General features: G+C 64.4%; 4 protein-coding genes across 4 annotated transcripts; 1 reads left to right on the top strand and 3 right to left on the bottom strand.

The window, feature by feature from the left end:
- Positions 1 to 126: 126 nt before the first annotated feature.
- CHLRE_10g431750v5 (uncharacterized protein) lies at positions 127 to 7,388 on the bottom strand. Its single transcript, XM_043066656.1, has 8 exons — positions 7,326 to 7,388; positions 7,143 to 7,231; positions 6,386 to 7,005; positions 6,001 to 6,258; positions 3,823 to 5,851; positions 3,443 to 3,714; positions 1,155 to 3,286; positions 127 to 919 (listed from the first exon to the last, which is right to left on the bottom strand). Exons 1-8 carry the CDS (start codon positions 7,361 to 7,363, stop codon positions 664 to 666), a joined length of 5,694 nt encoding a protein of 1,897 aa, XP_042920053.1. The 5' UTR covers positions 7,364 to 7,388; the 3' UTR covers positions 127 to 663.
- A 55-nt stretch (positions 7,389 to 7,443) lies between these two features.
- CHLRE_10g431700v5 (uncharacterized protein) lies at positions 7,444 to 9,148 on the bottom strand. Its single transcript, XM_043066655.1, has 4 exons — positions 8,687 to 9,148; positions 8,399 to 8,489; positions 8,105 to 8,232; positions 7,444 to 7,976 (listed from the first exon to the last, which is right to left on the bottom strand). The coding sequence occupies exons 1-4, from the start codon at positions 8,824 to 8,826 to the stop codon at positions 7,730 to 7,732; spliced, it is 606 nt and encodes a 201-aa protein (XP_042920052.1). The 5' UTR covers positions 8,827 to 9,148; the 3' UTR covers positions 7,444 to 7,729.
- Positions 9,149 to 9,268: 120 nt separating this feature from the next.
- On the top strand, positions 9,269 to 14,574 carry CHLRE_10g431650v5 (uncharacterized protein). The gene is made up of 10 exons (XM_043066654.1): positions 9,269 to 9,640; positions 9,717 to 9,753; positions 10,100 to 10,249; positions 10,540 to 10,644; positions 10,863 to 11,065; positions 11,350 to 11,395; positions 11,528 to 11,618; positions 11,772 to 11,847; positions 12,103 to 12,285; positions 12,581 to 14,574. The coding sequence occupies exons 1-10, from the start codon at positions 9,570 to 9,572 to the stop codon at positions 13,569 to 13,571; spliced, it is 1,953 nt and encodes a 650-aa protein (XP_042920051.1). The 5' UTR covers positions 9,269 to 9,569; the 3' UTR covers positions 13,572 to 14,574.
- An 854-nt stretch (positions 14,575 to 15,428) lies between these two features.
- Positions 15,429 to 16,392, bottom strand: CHLRE_10g431602v5 (uncharacterized protein). The gene is made up of 2 exons (XM_043066653.1): positions 16,122 to 16,392; positions 15,429 to 15,902 (listed from the first exon to the last, which is right to left on the bottom strand). Exons 1-2 carry the CDS (start codon positions 16,212 to 16,214, stop codon positions 15,768 to 15,770), a joined length of 228 nt encoding a protein of 75 aa, XP_042920050.1. The 5' UTR covers positions 16,215 to 16,392; the 3' UTR covers positions 15,429 to 15,767.
- Positions 16,393 to 17,960: the final 1,568 nt, after the last annotated feature.

The raw sequence follows: 17,960 nt of genomic DNA, 5'->3' as shown, positions 1-17,960 counted from the left end.
TCGATTTTACCGGTCAGAGGTCCCGCCCTTATTACGGTCGATGTGCTGCAGACGCAAACGGTTTTGGCGGGTTCTGCTTAGTTCCAGGTTGCCGGGCATTTGAGTTATTTCCTGCATAGTGCATGTCTTCTCCTTATATAAGAAACCCATGCGCCATACGATGCGTGACGCGCGAGTTAACCTCGAACGCTGCCCCGTCCGACTTCGACACGACAGCCACCCTAGATGGCGAAGCGGCCCTGAACGATTGGTCTCACGCACATAGCTTCACTTTCAGCTGACTGTACTCTCATGTACACAGCGATATCTATGCGCGCAATCCTGCGCATACACCGCACCGTGTGGGAGCCATGGGCGCAGGAGTGCAGCAAGCAGGACAGCCAACTTTCTGCACCGTGTGCCGCATCATCATACCGTCACAGTGCCGCTCATGGTACTGAGCCACGTCTTGAACGGGCCAATCCACACACGGACCTCTGGAAACCCCACTCGCATGTACAAGGCCGCGCTGCAAATGTATACGCAACCTGCCCTCACACGCCTCCTCTTCCGCCGTGCTTCCGCTCGCCAGCACGCTGTCGGCCTCCGCACGTCCCACCTCGGCTACTGCAGTGGCTGGCACATCCACGCCGAGCTCGGCACCAGGAGGCAGCGCTGATGCCTCTACGGCTCTACAGGCGGCCATGGACTCCAGCTCGGCGCCCAGGACTCATGCGCCGCGGCCGCAGGCGCCTCTGCGGCACCAGGGCTGCAGACGGCACCGCTGCCGTGCTGTGGCGCGACACGCACAGTTGCGCCGTGTGAAGCCATGGCTGCGGCCGGCCCAGTCGCCGACACGCTGGCGGATGTGGCGCCGTCATTGTACTCGCCAGCTAGCACTGGCGTGGTCGCCATGGAGGACGCGCGTGACCCGCTGCCCCTGTGCAAATCGTGAATGAGGCGTGACATTTACCCTACCACCGCATTCCTTCCGGCGACAACACTCTATGGCTGGGATGTACAGCAGCCGGGTTAGGCATGCCGCCATCATGCCCGGCTGCTGTGTGTCTCTTACGTCCGCTTACGTCCCTTACCTGTACCCCCACGTTGCGCACACCAGCGCACGGCAAGCTCACATAAGGTCCCATGACCCAAACACACACAAGTTGTCTCACCTGGCACGAGGCGTGCGCATGCTCTCGACCAGGCCGTACACCACCACGTACTCCGCATCGCCCTCCTCGCTCTCGGCTATAGCCGGCGCCTCGCTCCCGTTGCTGTCGACGCCCTGTGCCACCGAATCATCAGAGCTTCCTGCCCGCGCCGCCATCATGCTCGCGTCCGCATTAGCGGGCGGGGCTTCCAGCGGCACTGCCAGGCTGCGCGACAGGTCGTTGCTGCCAGAAGCAGCCGCGGCTTGGGCCTGCTCGGCCCCGTCCAGGGGAATCTCAAACAGCGGGCGCTCCACTTCCCCCAGCTGCTGTTGCGGTGCCGGTGACGACGTGGGCTCCACCGGCACCACACGGCCCTGGCTGCTCTCAGCTGGTCCCTGCAGGTCAACGGTGCCCATGTCCAGCCCCAGTGCTGGCGCCACAGGCGGACCTTGCTCCTGCTCCAGCTCATCCACCATGCGGCCGATCAGCGCCATCAGTGCACGGCCCTCATCTGAGTTGCAGCGCGTGGCGGGCGAGTGGCCCAGCACTGCGCCTGGCGTCATATCACGCGCGGCCGCAGCCTCCGACAGCGGGGTTGTGCGTGAAAGCGATGAAGGTTCATGCTCCGGGTTGGGCCCATCAGCGGCAGCAGCGCTGGGTGCTGCCTGCTTAGCGCCCTGCAGCACAGGGCCACGCACGACAGCAGGGCTCGCGGCCTGCGCGGCGCCGCCTGCCATCTCCTGCTCAAAGGATGCCCTCCCATTGCTGTTCGGCGGCGGCGGGACAATTTCCCCAGCGGCCTTGGTCACGGCAGCGGCTTCAGCCGCATGCACGTCGTAGTCGGCCTCACGCATCAGCATAGCCTGAGCGGCCGCAGTCGCGTGCCACGCCAGCACCTCGCGCTGTCGCTCTGCCGCCAGGTCCGCCAAAGCGCACAACTGCACCACCAGCACCTCCACCGCAGCGGGCAGCACGCGCAGCAGGCTCTCCAGCGGGCTCAGCGGCGGCGACGAGGCAGCCGCTGCAGCGTCTGCCGGGGACTGGCTGAGGGCAGTGGCGGCCAGGAAGGCCTGCACCTCGGCGTCCGAGGGCAGCTCGTGGCCCGCCAGGTGGAAGGAGGCAGGCGAGGAGGACGCAGGGGAGGAGCTGGAGCGGCGCCGGGGTGACTCGTGTGCCGGCGGCTCGCAGTTCTTCTTGTTTGGGTCAGCTGCGCTTATGCCGCCGTCGCTACTGCTGCGGGTGCTGCTGCCGCCGTCATCGCTGCTGGTAGCGCCCTGCACCTGCTCGGCGCTGCTTGTCAAGCTGCTGCTAGCAAACAGGATAGCGGGTGCTGCCGTTCTGCCGCTGCCTGGCGTTGGGGCTGGTGCCGGCGGCCTGCCCTGCTGCGACCCAGTTGCTGTGAGCACCGGCCAGGGCACCAAGCGCGGCAGCCCAGAGCGCACACGCCCTCCCTCGCCAGTTGCGGCGCTGTCACCAGGAGACACCAGGTCTGTCAGGCGTTTGCGCCCCGGCTGCATCGCCTTGGCTGCCGCCGCTGCCGCCACCTCCGGAAGGATGGATGACAGCCCTCCTGTGCTATCGACACTGGCGCTGGGGGTACCGGCAGCGTGCACCCAAGCAGCCCCGGGAGTCGCTACTGTGCTGTCGTCCACAGCTGCAGTGCCCAGGTGCAGCTGCGGCATTGAGGCCGCCGCTGTTGACGTGGCAGCGGCGCCAGCTGACTCTGACGCCGGGGTCAGCAGGGGAATCTTGCTGCGCCGGATGGGCAGCGGGGCCACCGGCGGCGCACGCGGCGCCGGAGTGACAAGGAAGCTGTCGCTGGCGCTTTCCGCGCCGCTGCCATCGCCATCGCCTGCTGCAGTCTCACGCTCCCCATGCGGCACCACGCGACTGCCGATGCTGGCCCAGCTGTCACTGCTGCGACTTTCACCCCAGCCAGGCGCTCCAGCGGGGGTGCTGCCAGCGCCAGCTGAGATGTCAGCGAGCGGGCGGCGCGGCATCTTGGCGGCGGCCGCGGCAGCGGCGGCGAACGGAGTCGCAGCCGGCGTAAAGGCCAGGGCCTTGCGGGCAGGTGCCGCTGCTGGCGGCGCAGAGCCGCTGGGGGCAGAGAGCCGCAGCTGCTTCAGCTGTGAGGCAGCGGCATGCAGCTCGGTCTGCAGGGCGGGAGTTTGGACGGGGGCAGAGGCGCTCATCACATCCAGATCACAGGCAATCAGGCAAGCCGGCAAAGGAAGGCGCACATGGCCAGCACGAGCACATTCCGTATCGCGACAGCACCCAGCCAGTAACCCTGCCGCCCCGAACCCTACCTGCGCCATGCGCAGCTCCCGGTCAGCGTCGGCGCCCCCTGCTGACTCGGGCCCGTCCTGCGGCCGCCAATAGCTACCGGCACGTGTCGCCTCCACCAGGCGCCGCGCGGAGTGCTTGAGTGACTGCAGCGTGGCCACCGCCGCAGCCGCTGCGGCCGCGTGCCCACGGTCCAGCTCGGGCGCGCGGTGAAGCGCAGCCGGCAGCACTGAAGAAATGCTGGGCGAGTGGGCTGCAGTGGCGAAGGGGCCAGGCACGTGGCGAGGCAGGAAACCTGCGGAGGCAGAGCACTGGTATGTCAGCCATGTGGGTCCATCAGTGCATAGCCAAAACGTCACCCGGCGTGGACTAACAACAATCCTGGAAGCACGCTAAATCTCACCTGGCGCGGCCCGGTCGTTGCAAAGGTCGGCTGGCTGCCCAAAGAAAGACCAGGCGCCCAGGGTACCCGTCTCGCCTCCTGCTGCAGTTGCTACTGCAGCAGCAGAAGCGGCGGCGGCTGCGGCCGGCGTGGCACAGCCGCCGCGGCTGCCGCGGGCCGCACTCAGGCAGTCAGCCAGGGTGAGGGCCTCTGCGGCGAAGTGGCCGCGGGACTCCACGTCATCACCACCCTCGCCATCTCCGCAGGCGCCGCCACCCTCACCCTCAGCAGGGTCAGCGGCTGCCGCCACAGCGCCAGCGCCGCGCGCCTGCCTACCATACAGCGGCGGCCAAACAGGTGTCTCCATCTCCACTGCCTCCGACAGCTGCAGCGTCAGCGAAGGCCCGCGCTGCAGCTGCAGCTGCTGCTCAGCAGCGGGAGCCAGACGTGGAGTCTCTGCAGTCTGGTCAGCTGCGTCAGCCGCCGCCTGCAGAGCCGCATTGACGGCGGCACCACTCGCAAGCCCGCCGCCACTGCCACCAGAGCCACTGCCACCGCTGACGGAGTCGGCGTTGTGGCTGTCGCGATGGGCTGAGGTGTCAGTGGCGGTGCGGCGGGCGGCATGCAGCTTCAGGGACACGGCCTTCTTGGCCAGGCGCCAGCGGTGGTGGGGCGGAGGCCGGCCTGCACCGCCGTCGGCCGCCGCGCTCGCGCCGTCGCCGTGGGCCATGGACTCCTTGGAATTAGGATCGGGCAGCACTGACAGCCGCGGCAGCCTGCTGGGGCCCGGCATACGAGGCTGCGGCGCAGCTGCTGTTGGCTGTGACGGCGACGCGACGGCGGCTGAAGGTGACGGCGGCAGGAGTGGCAGTTCGTCGCCGTTTGAGTCATAGCGGGAGAGGTCAAAGATGGGATGGTCGGAATCGTCAGCGCCGCCAGCAGGTCCTGCCAGTGCGGCCGTGCCAGACCACACGGCAGGTGTCAGAGCCGCCGCAGCCGCAGCTGCTGCCGCGGCGCGCACGCCCTCACTTCCGCTGGTGGACGTGGTGGAGGCGGTCGGGGTGGCGGTGAGGCGGGCCCGCTCCACCGAGTCAGGGTACACGAAGGGCCACGGCGCGGCTGTTGAGGTCGCGTCCAGTGGAGGTGACGCCCCGTCGCTCACAGCGCCTGGGGTGGCCGCAGCACAGGCTGCACCTGTGCCACCGGCGGCAGGCGGCTGGGAGACTGACGTCATGCCGTAGTCCACCAGCGGCCGCAGCACCGAAGGCAGGCGGCTGCGGCTGCCGGTGCTGGTGCTGGTCGCGGCGCTGCCAGAAGTGGCCGCGCCAGCAGATGGGGTGGACAGCTCCTGCCCCTGTGGAGCGGTCTGGCGATCGCTGGCCTGGAGCTGCGGCAGAGCCGTCTGGGGCTGAAGCATCGCTGACTGGGGCTCCACACAAGCAGTCAGACTGCATACCGCAAACGCCTCAGGCAGCGACGGCAGCTGGTCGCGGAACGACGGCGCGCGGCTTGGAGTCTCAAACTGAGTCCACTTCGTGGCTGGCGTGGTGTCCGACGCCTGCTCACCAGCCTCCTCTGCCGGCGCCTTGACCATGGCTGCGGACTGGCCCCCTCTGGTCGCTGCTGCGGTGTACGGCTGCGCGCGATCTTCGCCGTCCTCGCCTGCACCTCCGCTGCGTGAGCTCCAGGTGCCACCGCTGGCTGCGGTCGACTCCATGGGTGAGTGCGTGACGGGCGAGCACCTGCCGACCTGGTGCAGCTGCTGGGGTCGTGCAGCGGAGTTGAGGCCGGAATGGCTGTCGGATCTGGGCAGCGGCTGGGCCAGCGGGGCAGCCATGACCGCAGACGTCTCGGTCACTGCGCTGGTGCTGGCATCGGTGCTAGGAGGTGGGGTGGCGGGTGTGTCCGTAGAGGGGGTCTTGCTCTTATCTGGGTTGGCCTCGACGGCGCTGCCAGAAGTGCCCGCCGCCGCTGGCAGCGCTCCAGAAAGCGGGGCGGTTAGCCACACGGCGACAGCAGCCAGCAACGCCAGCACCAGCACCAGCAGAACCTGTAAGATAGTGACAGCAGGCAGGCGCGGGAACATGGTTCACCCGGATCGACAGCCGCCGGATGAAGGCTTTGGACACCGATTGCAATGCGCATCAGCGTCTCCTGCCATGCCATTAGTTGCTCTAAGCCATGCACCCGTGGGCTCACCGACTTCATCAGGGCAACTAGCACCAACTGGGTGGCGTCAGGCCAAAGATGGACGGAGGCCGCTGTGGCTGCAATGCCTGCAGTCCCAGGCGCATGCGCCTGCCCCTGCCCCTGCCCCTGTAGCGGCGGCTGCCACTGCCAGCAGCGGAATCGCAGGCAGAGGGATGCAGTAGACACCGGGGATGAAGTGGGTGGGGATGGCAGCGGCAGCGGCAGCTTGGGTGTAGGTGGCGGCGGTGCCTTGTGGCTGTCAGGCGACTGTCAAGTACAGGTGATCACAAACAGTGCGTTCAGCACAACGGAGGTGCACAACCCGCAGCGTCATTGCGTTGCCAGGCCAGGGTACAAGTACTGCAGCCGCGCATGCACGACACACCCAACCCACCGGGTCGGAAGGCTGCAGCTGCACCACCCGCCGGAGCGGCTCATGGTCGGACGGCAGACGGCGCGCTGCAGCTGACCTGCTGGTGCTTAGCGGAGCGGCAGCAGCCGCGGCCGGAGGGGATGTCGGCGGTGCCGGTGGGGTCTTGGCACCCAGCAGCGGAGGCGCAGCAGCAGGTGGCCTCCGAGCGGCTGGCGCGGCCGGAGCAGGCGGCCTATCCTTTGCGCTCTCGACGTCGGAGCCATCGACACCAGTGGGCTGCTGGACGCCAGCACCAAGAACACCGGGGGCGGCATCCAGCATGGGGATTGCAGCAGGAGCTGCGTCAGTTGCACCGGCAGCTGTGGGCACTGCAGCAACCCGGTCACCCACCGCGTGCTGGCCAGCAGAACGGGGCGAAGGGTTCTGGTACGGGTGCGGGTTGGGAAGGTGCTGCTGCGACAGTTGCTGGGATGCGGCGGGCCACGCCACGGCAGGCGCGCCGCTGCTGCTGCGGGTCGACAGCGCCCGACCCACATCGCCGCCCAGCAGGAGCAGCAGCTGCGGGAACGCCAGCAGCGCAAGAAGCATCACCGCCGCGCCGGCAAGAGCCCAGAGCAGACCGGACGTAAAGCGCGCGCAGGCTGCGGCGCAGGAGATGGGAGCACGGCCAGCGGGGCGCGGGAAAAAAAGTCGGGGGAGTTTGGGAAGAGCTTGAAGCCGCTCCTTCTTAACACGAGCCCCTGCTGTTTAACGCGCGCAGCTTGCTCTTCTTACTAACCTAAAGGCCTGCGGCGGATCTCGTAGCGCTCGCGAAACTCGCGGCTGTTGAGCAGCTCGGGTAGGAACTTGGCGGTAGCCTGGTCAGCCCTGTGACGCAGCCGTGGGGGTTGGTCGGCAAGCAAGTAAGAGTTGCTAGGCGATTCATGGCTGCTGCGAGGTCCGCACACGAAGCCCAACTCACCTGCGCTGCGCCAGGCCTGGGTCGATAGGCCCCGGCATAAACTCAGGCTCGTCTAGCGAAGACATGTTGTACCCCAAGTCCAACACCGACTGTAAGGACTGCGGCTGTTAGGGGCGTCGACTAAGGAGAATTACAGAGGCCGAGGCCGCGGTAGTTAATGAGCTTCAGTCGCGGCCCATGCGCATGACCTGCTTCGTGCACCACGCTGGTCAACGCTGCACCCCAAACGCTGCCTCGTTTGGCGCGCCCAGTAACCCCCAGGTCCCGCAGCGCCCCCTACTCCACCATGCACATACACCATGGCCGACTAAAACCCAATTCCCCAAATCCATGCCAAACGCCCCCGCAAAGACCGCCCCCGCGCCGCGAGCCGTCTCGATTCTCTGCAGGACGCCCGCCCCGAACTACGCTCTCCCACGCTCGGCCTCCATCCGCCTCTCCACCCATTTTGCCAGCAACCATACCCCGGCCACGATCGCCGCGTTCAGCATCATCATCGGCAGCACCTGCCGCAGCAGACCCATGGTGCTTAACCCCTCTGGCCCGGCGCCCGTCAGCGCCGCTGCGGCCTTGCTCCGCGGCGGGCTGCGCCGCCCCTTGCCGCCCAGGTTCAGCGGCACGCCCTCCGGAGGAAGCAACCCGGTCATTATCCTGTCGAGTGCGACCGGGTCCAACTGTCAGTCGCGGTATGACATGCAAATTTCGGACGACATGCTTGTCGGCTCACTAGTGGATCGGCCCCCGCGCCCATTGTCCCCACACTTGCCCCACCTACTCACCCGACAGTTGCTCCCAGCACGCGCACGGGCGACTCCACCAGCGCCTCCCAGCCGGGGTCCACGAAGCACGCCTCCATCCACTCCTTCGTCACGTGCACCGTGAAGTTCCCCAGGTCTGGCGCATGTGCCTGCGCGTGGAGAGCGAGCGCCCAGTGCGGCACCAGCGAACTGTTTATAGGGCAGCATGTCAGTGGAGCTCCATAGCTTTTGGCTCAGGAAAGCTACACACCCACACAGCCTTCTTCATTCCCCAACACCCCGATCCCCGAAGGTTGTCGCCATGAGCTGCCCCACCTTGAGCTCGTCCACGAAGGTGAACGCAACCGAGCCCTTTCTTGGCTTTTGCCAGACCTCGGAGTAGGGGAAAAGGATGGAGATACCCCCACTGCGGTACACAGGTCACACAGGCGGCAAAAGACCAGGGAGGACTGGGTGGGGGCCTAAGACAAGTAGCGCCGATGGTATAATTGGGAAGCAAGTTAAGCGGCTATTGAGGCTTGTGTGGCAACTACGGCAGTGGCGTCGCAACGGTAGTAGCCAACCCCACCAACCTTGCCCCCGTCTGGCCCCCAACCCTGACACCTGGGCATCGCCTGCATGGCCACCACTGCCCAGTACAGCTCCTTGCTCTCCTTGTGCTCCTTCAATGCCAGGCCCACAGGTATGCGCGGAGCCTTGCGCTGCTTAAGCTCGCCACCCGCCGCCGAACCGGCAGGCGCCATTCTGCCTGGGGCCCGTCACGTGCGCCCAGATGGAGATCCAAAGCAACCTAGGACCTGAGCAACGTGACTCTGGCGCTTGCGCCGCAAGTTCAAGAGTGCGGTCTGGGGTGTGGGCGCAAGCGTGAGAGCACGTTGGGTTTGTGACCGCCTCCGGCACACTTGCTCCCGAAGCAGCAAGCTGAAAGGTGACTGCAATGCCTTCTTAGCGCGCCGATACCGAGTGGCCTGACCGTGGTGGACAACCCGAATTCAGGGGACTAGTTCTGCGCATAACTACGTGTGGGCTAGCGACAAGTTGTTATAGTTTATGTAACTGATACACGTACAACGCGCTGGGGCACCGGAGCCAAGAAAGTTATGCTCCTTTCGCTGCATCGGGACCTGCCGGGACCAATTCAGCTGACACAATTGACCTGCTTCGTGCACCACAACACTCAATTTTGACACAATATTAGCAAAAGAATCAAATTTGATTGCAAGAGTGAACGAGAGCAAGTTTTGATGCTATTTGTAGGCTAGAGAATTGGATGCTTGTGCGTTGCCTCCGCATGTCGTCCGCACTATTGCACAAAAGCAGCCACATGGCAGGACTGGGACCGGTATTGGATGTTGCGCGCCGGACTCGCGTGCTGGCCGGCCATTTACCTTCCCCAGCAGTCGCCGCGACAGGCAGCGCGCTGGCGTTGACGCCGGCGAGCAGCAGGCGCCCATTGTCCTCAACATCGAGGCCGTCAGCTGCTAGCATGTCTCATGCAGAGACGGACGGCTTCGAGGCGGGCATCATCCGCGGCGCATCCATCAACTTGACGGACAGGCAAGAACGCCTGCACATTACCAACCCCTCACCCGACTTAACCCACTATCCCGCTGCCCCTGACCCCGAACTACAGCGCTGCGCTCCGGCTTCGGCGGCGTGCACTCTTGCAGGTGAATGGGTGCGGTGTAAAGCCCACCGAACCACGTGCACGACACATCACGTGCTCAAGCACCAGTATACTGCGACACGCAGCGGGCCAGGTTTCTCGTGGCCGGCGCGCCATATCAGCCTTGCACTGACCTCTCTAGTAGTATGAGCGACGACACGCAATGTTGTTAGCTATGCCCAAGCACTACAGGCCTACCGCCTGACGTCAGGCCTGCCTGGCAGCCCCTAGCAGCGCCGCAACACCTGCCCCAGCCAGCCCTTTCAGCGCCACACCAACCCGCCCTCTCACACCCTCAAGCAGCACCGCTGAGCCCAGCTGCAACCGCTCTCCTCTTACAAAATCCGCAGTGGCAGCCGGGCTCACCCAGCAAGGTGCTGATCGTCAAGAAGCCAAAGAACCCGGCGGCCGCCGCCAAGCTCAAGGCGATTGGCGACTGGCTGACCGCTCGGGGCATTCAGGTGTTCGTGGAGCGGGTGGTGTGGGCCACGGAGTTCAAGGTGCGGCGCGGCGGGGCCGGCAGGGACGGCGTCTGGTGCACAGCAAGCCGCCGGGGCGCCGGGCTGCTTCGCTGAGGCGGTGGGAAACAAACATGACCGCAGCCGCTCACTGCTGGCAGGTGGCCTGCTGTACGCTTCTTGGGTCCTGTTAATAACTGTGTGCGGGTGCGAGCGGACCACCCCACCTTTCGCGCCGTCATGCTCCACTCCACTAGAACCGCCATGCCTCGCCGCGGCTCCCTGTCCCGATTCCTGCGCCGACTGTTGGACTCCACGCGCTACCCATGCAGGAGTTCAGCGTGTTCGACCCCCGCTACAACCAGGAGGAGATAGACTTCTGCATCACACTGGGCGGCGACGGCACCGTGCTGTACATGGCGTCGCTGTTTGAGGAGGTGGGCCGGGGTGGGCGGGAAGGGTATCTTGCTTGCGGAAGAGGCAGATGGCGGGGAGGCATGGAGGCGGCGCGGGAAAGGCTGGGCGGCGGCTGGATGACAGCTCGGCAGTGACGATGCCGCGGGGACAGGTCTGGACCTGTCACGGTGGCATGCGCACACGCCGGCTTACCCGCCGCTTTCCTGCCGCCCTCCCGCGCCGCCCCACCTGCCCGCAGGACCAGCCTCTGCCGCCGGTGCTGTGCTTCGCCATGGGCAGCCTGGGCTTCCTCACGCCCTTCGACGCCGCGCACTTTGCGCCCACGCTGGAGCGCGTGCTGGACACCGCCAGCCAGCCGCTGTTCTGCACGCTGCGCACCCGCAAGCGCTGCGAGGTGGTGCACGAGGGGCAACTGGTGGAGGTGCACCACGTGCTCAACGAGTGAGAGCTAGGCAGGGGTGTAGCGGTGTGTGGCGAGGAGCAGGGCGCAGGGAGGGGGCGCGAGGAAGGAGAGGAAGAAGGGATGAAGACAGGAAGGGACGAGGGGGAGGGGTGGGTTAGGGTTGGCAAATGCCTGGGCTGCTGTTTACGGCGGGTGTGACCTGGATGCGCGCGACGGTGGATGAGCCGCCGCACAGTGGCGATAGGAGTGGGCATCGGCGGCTGCATTTCCGGTACACACGTCATCTTATGTGCTCTTACAAAAGGTCTGCTCGTGTCCCCAGGTGCGTGCTAGACCGTGGTGCTTTCCCCGGCGCCGTGCTGCTGGAGGTGAGTGGTCAGAAGCACAACGATTTCCTGTCACTCTTCTCACATCCGAGCTATCTCCGCTCCCCTCGTCGCGCGGCCTGCCCATGCGACCGCCTTCTGACCAACGCCTTCCAACCCGCCAACCCGCGCCAGATCTTCATCGACGGCTCCTACGTGACCAACGTGGAGGCGGACGGGCTCATCATCTCCACGCCCTCTGGCTCTACCGCCTACAGCATGTCGGGTACGTGGCACCTTTCGAGTGCATCAGAGAGGCTTCAGTAGTTCCCGGTACAGTTCGCGCGCGCTTGTGGAGTTGCATAAGTATTTCTGGATGCATGTTTCTCTGACGGAAGTTGCATAAATAGTCTGGATGCCTGTTCCTCTGACGCTGCAGCCGGCGGCCCCGTGGTTGCACCGAGTGTGCCCTGCACCGTGCTGACGCCCATCGCGCCGCTGTCGCTGTCATTCCGGTGAGCGCCGATCACCAGTGCTCGACTGTTCAGCTTTGCTCAGTGCCTCGGGTTTGTAGCTAGCTCCTGGTACTCAGGCAAGTGGCTGGGCTGTAGGTTGCTGTGTACCGTACCACATAACACCAGCGCACCAGGTGCCACTCGCTCCTCAACCACGCGCTCCTGCGGCCGCCATGCCCCACGCCACGCCCGCCCCCCTGGTCTACCGTCTACCACTTCCTTTACTAGTCATGAGTGTAACCCCCCTGCACACAGGCCGGTTGTCATCCCGGAGAGCTCGTCCATCTGCGTGCACCTGCCCACTTGCGTGCGCTCCCACGCGCGCGCCTCGTTCGACGGCAAGCGCACCATGCGTGTGCGGCGCGGCACCTCCATCTTCTTCACCACCTCGCTGTGCCCGCTGCCCGTCATCAGCCTGGGTCGCATGGACACGGACTGGTGCGTTCGCGGCACTGCCAGGGCTCACAGCCTGCGTTGGGTGACACCCCACATGGCTGTGACACCGGTCTGGGATCCAAAGGCACGCGGTGTTTGACATGGTTGCTGAGCGTAACAAACTGGCACAATAGTCGGGGCTTAAGGTCCTTGTATGCGTGTGTAGGTATGACTTGTAACATTTTCATAGCACGTCTTACCCCTACGACACATGTGTTTGCTGGATGGCCCCAGCGCTCGTTTGTGATGCATTTAGGACGCGTTTGCAACTTCTCATCCACCCTGCTTCGCCGTGCAGGTACGAGGGCATTACCAGCAAGCTAAAGTGGAACCAGGCCATCCGCCAGCTGCCCAGCTGCCCCAGCCCGGTGGGCGCCAAGCAGCAGGAGCTCTGCTCCGCCCTCCACGCTGACCGCACCAGCAGTGCTGCCGCCGCCATCAACGCAGCCATAGACGGCTGCCCCATCGGCAGCGACGTCGAGGAGGTGGTCCTGGCGGCGGGCGCGGTGATGCCGGTGTCGGCAGCGGACGAGTCGGCAGTGCGGGCGGCGCTCGCAGCGGCGGCCCAACAGGAGCAGGAGTCGGAGCGAAACTGGCTGGGGCCTGCTTGCGGCAGCCGCTACGGCACCAGAAGTGGTGAGTTCACGGACTGGGGCGCGGGCGGCAGCGATGGCGGCGGCAGCAGTGGCAACGTTAGCGACGGCAGCGAGGCGCCGGAGAAGACGCGGCCGCTGACGCAGCCGCCGCCGCGGAAGCCGGTGGCGGCGGCGGCGGCGCCTTCGGCTCCGGTGCCTGTGGCGCCGCGGCGGCCCGGCGGTGGCAACGGCTCGCGCCGTTACAGCGCCGCCGCGGCGGGCGGCGGCGCCGCCTTGTCCAGCTTCCAGAAGTACGGCGGCGCAACGAAGGCGGGCGGTTTGGGCAGCGTGCCGGGGCAGGAGGAGAGCGTGCTTGTGCCTGAGGGCTCCATCTCCGATTCGCTGACGGATGCGGAGGAGGACATGGCGGCATCGGAGTCGGTGGCGGGCGCGTCGGGCGCCTCGGTAGACACCGTGTACTCGGCCATGTCGGCGGCAACGCCGACGGTGGCCAAGGCAGCTGGAGGCGCCGCGGCGGCGGCAGCAACAGGTGCAGGAGCTGCGGCAGCAGGAGGGCGCAGCAGGCTTCGGACGCCGCGCGGGCCGGTGGCGGGTGGCCAGGTGGCGGCCCCGGCCGCCGAGCGGCTGGCGTCACCCGGCAGGCCGCCGCGCGCTCCTGGTGTTGGTCCGCAGCAGACGTCACGGCAGTCCTAGTGGCTCTGCGTGCGCTGGGCGTGGCGCTTGTACAATATATTATGTTTACCAAGTGTTGGCGCGAGCGTAGCCGTGAGCGATGACTGTGCTTCCGGTGCTGTCTTGGGTGACGGTACGCCTGGTGTATGGGTGGAGGGGAGGTGGTGCAGAGCGCTGTTAATATGCAAGGGGCACTCTATGTACCCTATGGCGCTTACTTCACGAAGGCAGTCAAGCTACCTGGAGCAGGTGCAAGCCGTGCTGTGCCGCATCAACCAGCTACTGGTCAGAGTTGGGTGTGGGCGCCGGACTGCGTTGCTGAGCAACCCTCGTTGAGTAGTGGGCTGGGGTGATATAGCAAGCGAAGTTGGGCTAGCCAGTCATAATCTTCGTGCAAAAGGCTTCCCACAATACGGTAGCCAGCTACCATCTTGAGCCCGGCAATGCTATGACTATACAGTAAGGGTACCCATGCACGTTGCCTGCCCCAACCCCTGCGTGGTAATTCAGGTGACCACGTATGCGGTGTTATGAGGGCCCCGGCATGTCAGCTGTGCATGCTTATTGCCTGCAGCCAGCTGCAGTGAACGTAGCAATAGGAAATTGTCCGATGAGTTGTGGATTGTTTGTGCACTGACGCGGCGTCGGCGGAAGCTACAGATGCCATCGTGCGGGCATGTGTGGCCCGTGCGTGGCGGGCCTATGTGAAGTTGTCTTGCTTTAGTCAGCACCTCGGTGTATATGGCAGGAATGGGGAGGTGTAGTCACGTATATCAGAACGTAGGCTTACGGAAAGCTTGCGATCAAGGGACGCTGCAACCGGTGCTTGGCCTGTGCTAAGCCCACTGTGTGCAGTAAGTTATGGGTCAGGGGATGGGGTGTACAGCAGGGGTGTACAGCGTCAGGAGCTGCGAAGGCCCCGCTGAAACGGCGTTTCGTACAGCCGCATGGAGGTTCGTACTGTATGTGCATGTACACGGCGCCACCTGTAGCATTCATTGCCGGTAAAAAGTCTAACTTGCTAAGGGAGTTCCGTGGATAGATAGGAGCCGAAGGGCTTATTTACGCAGAACTTCGAGGAGGTTTATTGCCCACAGCACCAGATACCAGAATGCCGGACGCAACAGCCCGGCGATGCAACAAGGCAAGTACAAGACAGGGGTTACCCCCGTGGGTTACCCCTGGTAAAAGATGCGTACCGGTACGCACGAGGCTGAACCTGTCACGGACCCAGAACCTGACGGATCCACGGCTTAGCAGCCAGACATCGGCCGGCCGTTGCCCCAGCGCCAGCGGCGCTGGCAGTCATGTCGGCCGGTCGGTGCACTCGTGGGCTGGCGGCTGGCGGCACCTGGCGGCACCTAGCTTAAGCAGGAGTGCTCGCGCCAGCTCGCACGGAGTTCTCGGCAAGAGGACGTCAGGTGCAATTCTGCATCCAGCATCGCGCAAGAGAAGTAGTGAGACACCGCACGGCGGCACGGGTACCCGGCACAGTGTAGGGAATGGGAAGGCGGAGACTCTGCAATGACAGCTATCCACGACACCTTTGTGGCCGCACCGTGTTCGGAATGCTGCGTCACCATTTACGCATAGCAAACTTGACCGGCAAATGGCATTTCGAGTACGTATGGTTATGAGTAATGCGCATTTCGGACGCCGTTCGTGCAGGCAGCCGGTGTGCTTCCGAGTTCCGAGCCCTCATCCGCCTCATCCAGCCGCCAGCTGCCTAGCAGGAGCTCTGCTCCGCCCGCCACGCCGACCGCACCAGCAGCGCCGCCGCCGCCATAAACACAGCCATAGATGGCTGCCCCATCGGCAGCGACGTCGAGGAGTTGGTCCTGGCGGCGGGCACGGTGATGCCGGTGTCGGCGGCGGGAGAGATTGCATTGGTTACAAGAGGGACCTGCTGACGCAGTTCACGAGCCAGTGACGTGGAGAACGAACACCCTGCTCTGGACCCCAGGGGCGTGCCGCCTGCAACGGCCTACTCTAGCTGTAGTAGGCTTGCTCCCATAAGACGCTCCTCCCGCCATACTGAACATGTTACTAGGTGCCATCACTCCACCTCCTCTTCCATTATGACAATTCGTGGTCTGTTCAGCTTCATACTTCCATCTGCTCTTCGCTCAATCCAAGGGTGGCTTGGCGAGACTCGGTCCCACCCCCTCGGTTTTGCACCAAGATACACATACGGTTGTAACCTAGACCAGAAGTCTGCTATACCTTGCGATTTGATGCGGGAGAGTCGGCGGCGCGTGCGGCGGCGGCCCAGCAGGAGCAGGAGTCGGAGCGAAACCGGCTGGGGCCTGCTTCCGGCAGCCGCTGCGGCACCAGAAGCGGTGAGTTCACGGACTGGGGCGCGGGTGGCAGCGATGGCGGCGGCAGCAGTGGCGCACGGTGGCAACGGCAGCGAGGCGCCGGAGAAGACGCGGCCGCTGACGTAGCCGCCGCCGCGGAAGCCGGTGGCGGCGGCGGCGGCGCCTTCGGCTCCGGTGCGCCGGGTAATAGCTTTTTCACACCTGGTGTCTTCAAAGCAATGTTCTTGGTGCTCAGCAAAACGGATTGACCCACCGCAAAGCCGGTGGCGCCGCGGCGGCCCGGCGGTGGCAACGGCAGCGAGGCGCCGGAGGAGACGCGCACGGCTGCTGATGCAGGGGACGTCATATGCACCCGGTCCCGCGCAAAAGAAATAGCGACAGCCCAAGTGGTACCCGGCTCATCATCAAGGTGTGGGAAGGTAGCCGTAACTTGGCACGCTTCAACCTGGGGGCTACGACACAGCCCTAGCGGCTGGCCTGTGAACGCTCACCCTTGACACATCGCTGTGAACACATCGCAAACCTGACCGGCGCTTTGAGCATAATTTACAGCCATAGCAAATGCGCATTTCGGGGAGGTTTCGCGCTGGCGTGCACCTTCATTAAAGATTCCAGCCGGATTGCAGGCCTCGCGGTCATGTTTAGTAAAATTGCAGCCCCGTCACCTTTCAATTGAGCCTGCGTGAACTCAGACCAAATACCAAGCCCACCTACACACGTTGCATAAATTCCACGAGTTGCAGCTTTACCGAGCGAGATGGAGCACACAGAAGACTCCAAGAAGCGTGATTCGAAGCCTAGCTTCAAGGTTATCGGTCACATTGTGATGGCAATGAAGCGCTTTCAAGCGGCGCTCAACCCAACGTAAGCTGCGGGGACGCAAGGCGTGCCGAGTTGCCCCAACTCGAGCACCTGCGAATGCGGGACTTGGCTCGTCTCTAGCGGCCCAGCGCTTATCCTCGTCTTTGCTTACAGGTACACCTACACCAAGCGCCCGGCCAGCCCGCCAAACCCCCAGGCGGTGAGTTAGGGCAGTAATTGCTGGCGTTGAACACTACGGGTGAAGCAGGCCAGGTTTTGGCTGGTATTTGGAATTGTCGACCTGCACCAGTGCCGCCAGGCCACGCTGAGGGGTGGGTGGGTGGGACCTGAACCTAGAAGCGGCACAGTGTTTCGGGCTCGCTGCGTATGCCCAGCGCCAGCGTTGCGGGAGGGCAGAATATTTGGCAATTTCTTCGCTGCTTGCTGTAAGTCGAGGTGTGCAGCAGGGGCAGAAGTTGCCTGCACCCCGTCAGCGTTGCGGATGGGTTGTCAAGACAGCGTCGCGCAGACCAGCCAAATGATAATGCAGAGCGGTATAGGGCTTGGCTACGCTGCGACGAGGAGCATACCGCCTAGAGTCTTTAAAGGCAGCTTAGGTCTGGCGAGTTTCGTCAACACCTAGGCAGTTCGCTGGTCCCGCGCGCGTCACCGGCACGGACGGGGGTGGACGGTCTTCCCTCTCCCGCGCGCATTCCTAGCCTGGCCTTGACGCACCGCCTTTGCATGCAGTATGACAGCAGGCCAGTAACGGCTGTACGCCCGCTGTTAAGCGCAGGTGCTGCAAGCCAAGACCATGTCCCGGACCGGTTCAGGCCGCACGACGTCAGGCCGCACGGTTTCTGGACGTGACGCTCAGGGGAAGCACCACGGATACAAGGTGAGGAAGTGAGAATACTGCATTGCTTTGCTGTCCTACATGTGTAGATAGGAGTGCTGGGAGAAATGGCCTATTCGTGTCTTCGTCATGTTCTGCGTCATGGTGGGTACCGTAGTCATGTTGTACGTATCCTGCGTGCATTCATGAAGTGGAGCAGGACTCCAACGGCGTCGGTGGCTGTCTGTCCACATCGTACACAGCAGCTGACGCTCACGCGCCCGTGCATTGCTGGCACTGCCACGCACAGGGTAACATGCTGTTCAAGCCCCTGCCTACCCTGGCGGCGGAGCAGGAGACCCAGGCATAGAGCGTGGAGGACACTTCCAAATAAAGGCACCCGAACATCGCATCGAAGGAGCTACCTTCAGGGTGAAGCCGAGGGCATACTCGAGA

Source organism: Chlamydomonas reinhardtii, chromosome 10 (assembly GCF_000002595.2).
Source record: "Chlamydomonas reinhardtii strain CC-503 cw92 mt+ chromosome 10, whole genome shotgun sequence".
In the NCBI taxonomy this organism is placed as follows: Eukaryota; Viridiplantae; Chlorophyta; class Chlorophyceae; order Chlamydomonadales; family Chlamydomonadaceae; genus Chlamydomonas; species Chlamydomonas reinhardtii.
The sequence above is the reverse complement of the archived record's forward strand: the minus strand, read 5'-3'. Positions and strand labels throughout refer to the sequence as shown.

Coding starts and splice junctions, on each gene's coding strand:
- CHLRE_10g431700v5 (XM_043066655.1), bottom strand. CDS start 8,826: ATGGCGCCTGCCGGTTCGGCGGCGGGTGGCGAGCTTAAGCAGCGCAAG. Junction 8,233..8,398: donor CCTTCGTGGACGAGCTCAAG/GTGGGGCAGCTC, acceptor CTCCACGCGCAG/GCACATGCGCCAGACCTGGG. Junction 7,977..8,104: donor GTGCTGGGAGCAACTGTCGG/GTGAGTAGGTGG, acceptor CGCACTCGACAG/GATAATGACCGGGTTGCTTC.
- CHLRE_10g431602v5 (XM_043066653.1), bottom strand. CDS start 16,214: ATGACGTCCCCTGCATCAGCAGCCGTGCGCGTCTCCTCCGGCGCCTCG. Junction 15,903..16,121: donor GCGGCGCCACCGGCTTTGCG/GTGGGTCAATCC, acceptor CCCGCGCCCCAG/TCCGTGAACTCACCGCTTCT.
- CHLRE_10g431750v5 (XM_043066656.1), bottom strand. CDS start 7,363: ATGCCGGGGCCTATCGACCCAGGCCTGGCGCAGCGCAG. Junction 5,852..6,000: donor TAGTTGCCCTGATGAAGTCG/GTGAGCCCACGG, acceptor ACTATCTTACAG/GTTCTGCTGGTGCTGGTGCT. Junction 920..1,154: donor ATGCGCACGCCTCGTGCCAG/GTGAGACAACTT, acceptor CGATTTGCACAG/GGGCAGCGGGTCACGCGCGT.
- CHLRE_10g431650v5 (XM_043066654.1), top strand. CDS start 9,570: ATGTCTCATGCAGAGACGGACGGCTTCGAGGCGGGCATCATCCGCGGC. Junction 9,754..10,099: donor GGCGGCGTGCACTCTTGCAG/GTGAATGGGTGC, acceptor CAAAATCCGCAG/TGGCAGCCGGGCTCACCCAG. Junction 10,250..10,539: donor TGTGGGCCACGGAGTTCAAG/GTGCGGCGCGGC, acceptor CTACCCATGCAG/GAGTTCAGCGTGTTCGACCC.